General features: G+C 30.8%; 1 protein-coding gene across 1 annotated transcript; it reads right to left on the bottom strand.

The window, feature by feature from the left end:
* LOC147063529 (uncharacterized) lies at positions 1–850 on the bottom strand. Its single transcript, XM_085959713.1, has one exon. The coding sequence runs from the start codon at positions 785–787 to the stop codon at positions 236–238; it is 552 nt and encodes a 183-aa protein (XP_085815839.1). The 5' UTR covers positions 788–850; the 3' UTR covers positions 1–235.
* Positions 851–11,784: the final 10,934 nt, after the last annotated feature.

The raw sequence follows: 11,784 nt of genomic DNA, 5'->3' as shown, positions 1-11,784 counted from the left end.
TGGATGTTTTATTTAATTTTGTATAAAACTGACTTATTTAACTCAGTTATGAATTAAACCAAATGTCAGTTTTCAAGTTCGAAACACTATTACATTAAAATTCGAAAATTTACATCAGTCGTTCATAAATAGTCCTAAATCGGGAAGCTTAGCCAGTGGTTACTGGATAACTCTCCATCCGGATTCAATCCATAGATCTGGTGGCAGTCTGATTTAGTCCCAGGATGTCGATCGTTTACCATGGGTGCACTCCGTAGGCGCGAGGAGCCCAGAGACCGTGAGCGGAAATCGGGCTATGATAGGCGGACAGGTAAGGGCTGGAGTAATGGGAGACGACAGGAGCGGCGGCGTAGCTGTGCACCAAAGGAGAAGCGATGAGCGCGGGAGATGAATGCACATCGACGCGTGATTGATGGGAAACAGCAGAAGGAGCAACGATGGCAGAATAAGCCAATGGAAGTACGGACCTCTTCTTCAGGTAATGTTGATGAAGACCGTGGCTAGCGAGAGCATGAGCTTGGTAGTTGTAAGATCCGTGGGCAAGAGGAGAAGCCCAGGCGGAGTGCACAGGAGCGGCATAGCTGGCGATGAGTGGAGAAGAATAGCTGGTGATAACTGGAGATGAGTGCACATCCACACGTGACTGGTGAGACACGGCAGAAGGAGCGGCGACATACGCAGTGTGGTAGGCGGGCACTACAGCAGAGTGCACCAGGGGGGCGTGCAACAGGGAAGGCTTAGCGGCGGCCAGGGCCAGGATTGCGGACAACACCACCAACTTGAACATTGTGGTCTGTGTTGATTTAGCGACTTGAACTCGAGATAATTACTCTTGAACCGAAAACGGTTGACTGATACCGGAGTAACTCGTACACGGCCTATTTATACTGAATAGTTTACGTACCTCCACTTAACCGTGAACAGAGTAAGTATTTAAAACTATATAGGTTCAAAGCGGACGCTGACCAGAGCGATCGAGTTGATTCACTTTCGATATTATCCCGCCTATAATAATTGCGCGGTGTCCGTGTGCATTGTTCCGAAGCATATCTGATTTCCTTGACAGGCGAAAGAGATGGAAACAGCTGCTAGTGAACCTTTGAAAATGCCTTCATAAGTACTAACAATAAATTGTCTAGTAGCATTTGTAAATATATCCGGTCAATGAGAAAAACAACCAGAGGCTATATTTTTGCGAGTTAAATAAAAATACGTCACTGAGATTATTGTTTTGAACTCGTGCTCTGTCCTTGTTATAATAATGATTTATGTATTTTTTTTAATAAGTCTCAATTATGTTTGGTAATTGTTTTTTGAATTTAAGTTTTAATTTGAACTATTCATTATAGATTTTACTAATGTCTGCTATTCATGTGTAGAGCGAGTGCTGCTATTTACATTGTAATAATTATGTAGTACATATTCAATTCATATTACTTATACTTTAGAAATATATAAATCCTTGTATCGAAATAAAATGCTAATAATTAAGCACATGACATTCTTGATTGACAAAAATATATTATATTTAAAAAATGGCAGATGGAGTTAATCGTCCTTTACCTAATTTTTGGTATATATATTTGGTATAATCTTCTGAGAATTATTTATTTGTTTATGATACGCACTCATCTATACCACAACCGGAGAAGTTTATTCACCTATATTTTTGATTTGGTTTTAAATATACTTAACTATAAATGTGTATTAAATTTTATATTACCTACCATTGAATCCTATCGAATTTCATATATATATTTAATATATATATATATGTATTTTGTAATCTTGCTGTGACTGTGTTTAATAGAATTGGTACCTATATTACTTTGGCTTTACCACATATAATGATTATTTTTACAAAACGTAATTTGCTCATTTGATGAGCTTTATCAAAGTGTGAGTAAATACACTTGAAAAAGCTTACTATGTGTGTGAAATACGTATCTAAAAGGAATTGTTATAAGTAGTGAATACCAAGTAATAAATTGTCATGAATTACCACCAAATAAATGGTGAATCTTTTGAAAATATTCTTATTGTCTCATCTTTCATACTGAATAGAGTCGAATGATTACTAACCATATCCAGTAAAAATATCGATGCCTCAGTACAAGGGTACAATTTCACAAAAACCTGTTAAGAGAAAATGGCTGTCAAAGTTTTTGAATACCAATAAGAGAGTAATAATTAGATATGTTTATAAAGTATTTATATATCATTATTATTGTATAAATACTATTAAAAAAAAAAACATTTTATCTAAAATTATAAAGAACCACCTTAAATCGCGTCCCATATTTATATTAAATCAATTTATGTAATAAAGTGTAGGTAGTAACTAAAACAATTATACTTCATTGATATTATACATGTTGATGTCATAAAAATGTATCTAAAATATTATGGTAAAATAAATTTCTACAAAAACAGTGCAGCTTTGTCCAGAAACTTTGATTGACAACTGATTGTCCATATTTTGTAATTCATAAGCCACAACTGACATTTTGTCAAATAGTGTACGTTTGTACTGAGGCAGCGATAGGTATATGAAAATATCGAATTCTAGAGGAATATGATTTTCGGTTTATGATATTTGAGAATTTACCTTGATTATTTTGTAATCAACATTTGTGATTGTTTTTTGTCCATGTCATAAAATAAATCTCTACTTATTATCTCATTAACTTCTGCCAGTCCTACGTTGATATATATGTATATATATTTAATATTAGTGAAGCATGTGAGAAAAAAATCATTAAATTAAAGTTCATTTGAAATACATTTACAAAATATATCATAGGTTAGAAACAGAATCATTATCACTATTAACAGATTGTATCTTTATAATGGATAGTTTGGAAAAAAATTACTACCAATCTAATTTTAATACCAAAGTTGCTATTATCATTGTCCACCGAAATGGGTTGATTATTTTTAATCGTAACTGCAAAGTTTTTTATATTCGTGTCTGAATTAAATTGACCATGCCATATATCACGTCGTGTATCAGACATAGGTAGTCAATCAGATTTTTTCTGAATGTGCTTTTAAATTAACCGTCTTAAAGATCTATAAATACACAAATTACAGTAATATTTTTAAAACTGTATATAAATATAAAACAATAATTTCAATTTTAAGTCACTTCACGAATTTATATATTCCGGATATAAATGTATATTAATACAATACATCAAGACGATATGGAATCAATACAAGTAATATTAATTTATGACAAAGAAAACAAAGCGAATATTATTGTATATTATATTAATGGTTATATTTTTTTTATTTGTTAATGCTACGATAATTGAATTATTTACAAATATTAATAGAAGTTTTAGACCATGCAACCATATTTAAATTGATACTAAGATAACCTCCATACTCTGAAACAGCTGTCAATATTAATGACTCTTTGGTTTTAAATAATTATAGTAGAGTTTTACCATGTAAACCACAATTACATTACTACAGTATATTGATGTTAATATATTTCTAAAGATTGACTAATCCTATATGTCTAAGTTAAATGATAAAATATCTCAATGCAGTAGTGCACCCAGGATTTAATATTGGGGGGGGGCTAAGGAGGAGAATGTAAATTAGTCCTATAGGCTCTTTTTCTTTTTCACAGCCTAATTTCTCGTTTTGTCTATTGCACTCGGTGTACCTACACCATGGTCCCCACATCCTGAAACGGGCCCTCAGGCTAGGATATTTGGCGGACCCCCTACCTACCGCTAAGATTAAAGGCAGTGTGAAACACCACATTAACGTTTTTCAAATTGTGTTTTAGTTCAAATTAAGGGTACTTATACAGTGAATTATTGGCGATTTTTAGTACATCTACTTTAATAATGGAGCTGTCGAGTATCGACACATAATCATAAAATATTTTGCACAATTATATAAGTAATTAAAAATGTCCATGGTCATGAAGTATAATAGCGCCGCAGGCAACTTTTTTACTATTTATTTTTATTTATTTATATTTATTTATTTTATGCTAATTTATGATGTGTATTTATCTCACTTATCTGGTCAACCCGACACGCCAGGCCCCCCACAGCCCAGGCCCCCAGGCTAGAGCCCTCCACAGCCATGACCTACGCCACTCCGGAATTCGGGTGGACACCGAGAATTTTTTGACAGTTCCATTAGGGACCGGGTTTCTAAAAAAACCTGACGTTAGTGTTTCGAAATTTTTGTGTTAGAAATTGATATCTAAGAAATTTTTCAAAAAAGGGTGCTGGAGAATTGTTACAAATCATTTTTTGCCGTGTTTTTATTTGTCTAAGCCCAAAGGTATAGTTTATTGGCTTTCAATTTCAATGTTTAAAATCATTCTGTTAATTTAAATTTTTGGGGGGTGCCAGGGCCCCTTGCCCCCCCCCCCCTTGGGTGCGCCACTGTCTCAATGTAATATGATATCGTATCGCAGCGGTTTGTTAATGGCAAAAACGCTGTGTCAAAAATACAGACATACACATAAATATAATATAGTGATAGTTTTTCTTGTGTTTATGATTATTATTATAATAATTATCGATACTGTGTGTGATTATTTCTCTTTTTCTTTCTGTGCCATATCCATAATAGGACATCAGCGAATGCTTTGGCAATTTTTTTCCTGTCTATCGCCGGTCTAAACTGGGATGGAGTTATTCTTGTGTCATGGCTTTGCTCACCGTCTTCATATTCTTTGGAGTGATACGATGTGGAAGTTGATATCTCTCGGGATGCTGCATAATGTGACCGACGTACTTATATCGATTTTAAAAATAAAAATATTTCATCCCATTATTGATCGTATTTATTTTATATAATATATTATGCTGTATGGCGTAGTACTGAAAATTACAATTATAAAAAAAAACTGTTTACTACCTTTTTCGCCACTACTGATTTCGTTTAGACGATACTTATATTTAGTCACGTATTTTTTCCGACTTATATACGTGGTCAAAATGAGAATTCTGCCATTCTGGGTAATATTTACGAGCGTGTCCTTGATGTTTGTTTTCCCAAGGTGCACAACTAACCTGCCATTGGTAATGCCAATTTGTAGAGCACTACATTTGTTCAACCAAATCGCGTCGATATTGACATATTCCACCTGCGTGAGGATGAATATATGTGGGCATAATTATTTTATAAATTATTAAAATAGGGTATACTTAGTTCATTCGGTGTACCTTGTATCTAATTTATAATTTTTATATATTTACACTTTCTATTGTACTGATCTATTTCTATTTTTATATATTACTGTTTTAATAATCTGTACCTGTTTTTAAATGTTATGTTGTGAACGACTTAAATTAGTAATTTGTAATATTCAGTAATTCTTAATTAAAATATTAAATTCGTTTTTATATACGTATTCTCAAAATTAAGGCATTTGGATTCCAATAATCATTGAATCTATTAAACCCCCTTAGATAAGAATGTATCTTATAAAGATGTAATGAATTATACACCAGTAAATTAAACAAGTACATAGATTCTACATATAATAATTATTAGCAAAAAAAAATAAGATTAATTATAGCAATATTTTTTCATATAAAATCATCATTTAAAACGGCTTCAGTTAATGTTTTTGAATTGATAATCAATTATTTATAAATTTTCATTAGTTTAAAAACGTCTTAAATTATGCGTACTAAAACATAAAAAAATCAAAACGATTTAATAGTTTTTCTTTGTTTAATAAATAAATTACGCTGGGCGTCACCTTACGCCGCGTACTGTATCCTTGAAGCAATATATAAAGACATGCAAAATTGTTCACTTTATCTTGAAAACAATATTATAAACACGAGCAGAAAAATTGTCATCATCCTGTTTAATTTTACGTTTCGCTCAGTCCTTTGTATTTTTAATTAGGACAGAGAGAGACACATCTATTCAAATTACCAATCGATGGTAGGCAGCTCGCGGCGAGTGACCTTGCTACATATTTATTTTTTTGCGTCGGCTAAGGTAACCATAAATGTTGATCAATTGTTACAATCGAGAAAATTTGCATTGAATTGAATATAAATAAGACAGGTACCTAAGTATCTATTTTTTCATGGATTCTCGTTGACACCGCCAATGGGATTTGCAATGAGCCGGTATTAAATACCAGGATGCCAATCACATCCTATAAGAGCATCGCTACATGCAAGAATGAGTAATGGTACTGTCCGATATTCAGTAGGGGCGATAGGCTATTGTAACATGATTTACGTTTACACGAAGATTATTACTACTTATTATTATTACTCTACGATCTACTAGATTATTATTAGTCTACGGCAGTGTTTCCCAGCCTTCTTCATGCCATGCCCCACCGTAGCCTTTTCAAAAGTCAAATGCCCCACCGGCATCTTTTTTTAATAAAACAGCAGGTAAATTTTCAAATCATATTGTAATATGTTTGTAAACATATGAACCCCTAATGAAATTAAATAAAACCTATTCTAATACATATATTATAACTGAAATTATTTCAAAACACAAATTGAAAATGTAATTAAGTAGAATAAAATAAAAATTAAAACAATAATAAAACACAAATGACAATTGAAATTAAGTACAAACACACACACATATCTTGACGCCTAATTCATAGAAATTCAGTTACGATTGCTACAAAGAAATTTTATGTCCGGATATAACTTAGTTAATTTCAGTCTTAGGTCCCTTCTATTAGTTATATCCAATCGATTTCGTTTTTTAATGAGTAAATCGCTTATGGCGCTAAAACCACATTCCACCAAATAAGATGAGGGAAAGGGTAATAATAATTTTCTGGCATGCAAAGTAATATTAGGATATTTTGTGTTAGCTTCTTCGCAAATCCATGCCATTATTCCTTTTATATTAAATAAATTTGTAATCGAATCATCATTTTGCATTTCTGAAAGTTCCTCTTGATACAGTTGTTCATTTGAAATATCTACCAGCATTGGTTGTGTCAACCAAGCTGGAAAATTTATTTCTTTTAAATCAGCAAATCGTTCAGTTAATAAAGTTTGCAGATGGTCAAAAATAACAAGTTTAGCATTATCAGTCACTTTTTGAGCAAGTCAAATTATTCAAAATTGTTGTTTAAAATATTTTTTTTTAGACAATTCAATGAAAGTAGTGAATGCAAATATCTTTGCTTATTTAAAATATTTAACTTTTCAAATATATCTGTTAAATAGCTTACAAATGCTCTACCGTCGACCGTCAACGTTTGGTTGTTCACTCATTTTGCTAAAATAATACAGGGCTTTGGAAACACTGGTCTACGGTATTGAAGATACCTCGTCGCAGGACAGATGTTATGTTTCATGATGCTGTGTATCGTGGAATTAACTTATTTGATGGCACCATAAAGGTTGATTTATTTTTTATTAACTATATAATGTTTGTGGACGTGTTAAATAGGTTAAATTTATAATTGTACCTATATATTATCATGTTTCTTTAATATTTACATATACACATGCTGTCGTTTCTACTTTCTTGTTATTATAAGTTGTTATTTGTAATTAAGATATTTTTATAATTTTGTATTTATTTTGTATTATGGCGCATATTGGTCAATAGCTGTAATGCTGTAATACTATTTTTCTAAATAAATAAATAAAATTATTTACTTAGCATTTATGTAGTAAGTTTGTAGCATTGTAAGGTGATAGAGAAAGTTATTTTTAATCTAGGCTTAACCGAAATAGTATTAGGAAAATTCAAACTAGAATTTCTACACATTAGCGCAGTGAAATTCACAACTAAATGTATGAGTAGAAAATTTTGAAAAGCGTTTTTTGCTAGTTGCATTATGGTATACTCCCCAAATGTTGTAAATCCATGGTAGAGATGTTTTGAGAGACTAGTTCAATATACAAGTGTGTTATTTTATAAAATAGATTAGAAAACAAAAAGTTATATAAACTTAAAAAAAATTTTTTTGAAGTACCTTGTTAGGATGATTTCAATGACAGCCATACCAGAGACCAAACGAACAAACGCCGTCTTTGTAAAAGTGGTACGAATGCTGGATGTATTTTTCTACTTTAACACACAAGTTTAGCACCAGGAACTACAGAAATAATCGGAACTGAAATACCTAACGGATGTGGAGTAACAGAAGAGGCAACCGATCTTGAGTGTGGAAGAATATGGGATAAACTTGAACACGTGTAAAGAATACGTCATTCTAAGCTTGTTCTTCATTTTAAAAACTGCTCTCGGTTTATGCACTGACGATCATTCAATATTGGTGTATTTGAAGGTTGCAACACACAATATTGCACGTCTATAATGTGTGTTTTGAATTATTGAAGGTTTTTCAAACATTCAAAAAAACTGCTTCAAATGTGGTGTATTTGAGGTATAACCTATCTGAATTCATTTATTATCTGTTCTGTACTTAGCACATATTTTGTGGATAACTATTCCGTCACGACGTTTTATATTATGTAATATTAGTTTTCATTGGATACTTCACTGATACGCTTAATTTTGTTAAACGTTAAAATCAAGATGTGTTGATTAAAAAATAAATCAAACAAAAAACCCTAAAACCCTGTTTTCTGAAATACAATATGTGGATTGGAAAACTTATCTACATTCATATGTATAACACAGTGGCGAAGGGTGGAGGTAGGCTGTTAAGATTCGCTATAAATAGTGCACACTAAACTTTGTTAGTCATATGTATTTGTTTTTATTGAACTAAGACTACAATTTACAGATGGTATTAGTTAGTTTTTAAAAATCAATTAAACCCTGCCTAAACGAAACCATAATAGATTTGGTCTAATTTGGGCAATACGACAAAATTGTGTACAATTTTCCATTCATAGTTATTTGTTTTCGTTGGATTAAAACTACATATTACACATATTTTTGGTTCATTTTTTTGATTCATTAAGCCCTGCGTAAACTAAACTATAATAAATAAAAAATATTATTCTATCTATAAAATACTCAAAGTTATGTATGATTTAATTGCATAATTTTAGATATTTTATAGATAGACATGTATTTTTTGACTAATATCTATTATGGCTTGGTTTCTCAGGGTTTAATTGAATTTTAAAATCTAACCTACACTATCTGTAAATTATAGTCTTATTTCAATGAAAACAAATATGTATGTCTGAAAAAGTTTAATGTGCACTATTTATGGCGGATCTTAACAGCCTACCTCCACCCTTCGCCACTGAATTAACAACAAAAGTCTAAAAACTAAATTCAAATAATTACAAGATAAAAAGAACTTTTCATATACAACGTTTTTAAATTTTCTGTTGAATCATATAAACTTGACTTGACTAGCTTAAACGTCCAAAAAATATTGTACTTGATAGAAATAATACTGAAATGTCATATTGATTTCCATAGTAACGTATATATTAATAATTTAGTTGCTAGGACACCAGACCTCCTAGCAACCAATAATGGTGTCGAAATAACTTTTCATACAGAACAGAATTAACTAAAAATGAATTCAATTCTACTTAAAGATGCCTAAAAGTATTTAAAAAATTCATTGGCATCGTGTTCTGATATATTATAAAAGTTTAAAATGTCTGGCTAGTCGGGAAGTTAGTTAAAAATCGATTGCAAGATTTGTACCGGACAAAGAACCACCGGACATAAATAAGAATACGAGCTAAGAAAAACGTTGTAAAATATAATCGAATTTACATTTTTAATCAAAGAAACTCGATAAAGTATGGTGTTATTATAATATGTTATGTACTGACTTGAATGTAGGTACGTATTAATTGTTATTATGGCAATTAACAATTAATATTATTGAAAAATTGTTTCCACAATATTTTCATCTTTGTACTACAAGGATACAGAATGTTGTTTTTTTATATGCATGTAAAGAGAAGCATTATTTTTTTCAATAGTCATTTTCTTCAATGAAACATTTTATTGCAAAACAATTAATGCTTAAAATAACTCAGAAGTAGTATAATTACTATGATAAACGTATTATCTTATTAATTTGTTAAAGATTATAATTATTATGAAATAATGTTCAAAAGGTAATTGTAATTTATATGATATTGTAAATTGAATAATATCATTTGTTTTATTTACGACTTAATCAATAGTTATTTAATATTTACAAAATACTAGGATTCAATACCGCAAAATGCAAGCATGAAATAGTGATATACATAAAAAGCTAATGTCTATATTTACAAATTTATTAATACAAAACCATGGTATTCAAGTTTTAAGCCTAATAAATTATTGTAAACTATCAATTTATATGCCAGTATTCTGACTGAGGGAGGGGCACCATCCATTCTGCCCCGAGAGAAGCGGAAGATTGAGAATGATGGAAAATCTTGGTCGCTCAAAGAATGGCGAAATTCAAATGTGGTCATGATCCTCAGCCATGAATGTACGACCAAGAAGAAGATATTACAAAGCTTAAAATGACATTTTTATAATATGCTAACCGAAGAAATTGATTCACTATAATATAGTAGGGAGAATAATATGAACCTTTTCAACTACAGCAGTTGACAGCGATTTCAAATTGTAATTAGTGTAGTTGAACTAGTAATTATTAAAAAGAAATCTCTAAATTGGTAGCATTTCAGATATAAATGTGGGTCTACTGTATTGCCCTGTTAGTAAAAATATGAATTGGTTGAGGTATGTATATCTTATGATGCCGAAATCGGCTACCTACTTTCAGTAAGAAAATATTCATTATTTTTATAAGAACCTTAGTGAAAGCAAAAGAGTATGACGTGACTTATTTATTAGTAATCTTTTGTTATCTTCCATTATCAAGGATATATTATGTACTACATAATATGATGTAGGATGTTCATGTTCTATAATGAACTAAACAATGTTGTATACAAAAAAATCTGCCCATTACATATAATATTTTTTTGTTTCAAGAAGTCATAAAAATAAGAAATATTTAATGATCTACTTTAAATTAGTGTGATTTAAATTACTTTTATATGTATTTTTGGTTGAAATGAAGGCAACATTTTTTGTTGCGATCAATTTATTTACATGTTTCGGTACGATAAAAAATCAACCGCTTGAGAAAAAAATGCTGAGTCATTCCTCTAATGACATTACGATTAGTAGGATGAGGTAATAGTTTCGATACCAGATTTTACACGGCCATGACAGTGAACTTTTACAGACTGTTCAACCTTTGCAAATGAGTAATGTTAAGAAAATGTTAAGTGGACATTTTTTTTGCTTAAAATTTCAGATACATAACGATAAAAAATCTAATCAGATTGTTAGTAATAGTGAAATAAAACAATGTCATTGCATTTATATAAGAGGTATTTTGGAGTCTAGAGGTGAAGTGAATGAAATATAATATAAGTTCGAACTGTTGCATTTAAAATGGGTATCTAATTTAGTCCTTGCCCGGAATAACGTTGTATACAACAATATCCTTGTTTTGAGAAAAATGGAAAAAATTAAACCACTTATGTTTTGTTACATTTTATATTTTAAATACAATAAACATACAATTATTAAGATTTTAAAATGTAAAATGGTGAAGAAAGGCAATTATATTTGAATTTATTACAAAAAAATATAGTAAATTAGTGGAAAAATGTTGTATATCGTCGTTGCGCCTGCAAAATCCGACAAACATTTTTTTTGCGTTTTTACATTTTTACGCTATGTGATAGAACGAGACGCGACGAACGGGCCTATAAAATCCGTTTTCTAATAAATATCAACGCTAGTTTAGAAAAATGCAAAATAAGCTATGTATTTTCACTTAAA

The sequence above is a fragment of the Rhyacophila brunnea genome, unplaced genomic scaffold (assembly GCF_057557595.1).
Source record: "Rhyacophila brunnea isolate RB1 unplaced genomic scaffold, BYU_Rbru_1.0 scaffold_9, whole genome shotgun sequence".
In the NCBI taxonomy this organism is placed as follows: domain Eukaryota; kingdom Metazoa; phylum Arthropoda; class Insecta; order Trichoptera; family Rhyacophilidae; genus Rhyacophila; species Rhyacophila brunnea.
This window is presented reverse-complemented; position numbering and strand designations above follow the sequence as displayed.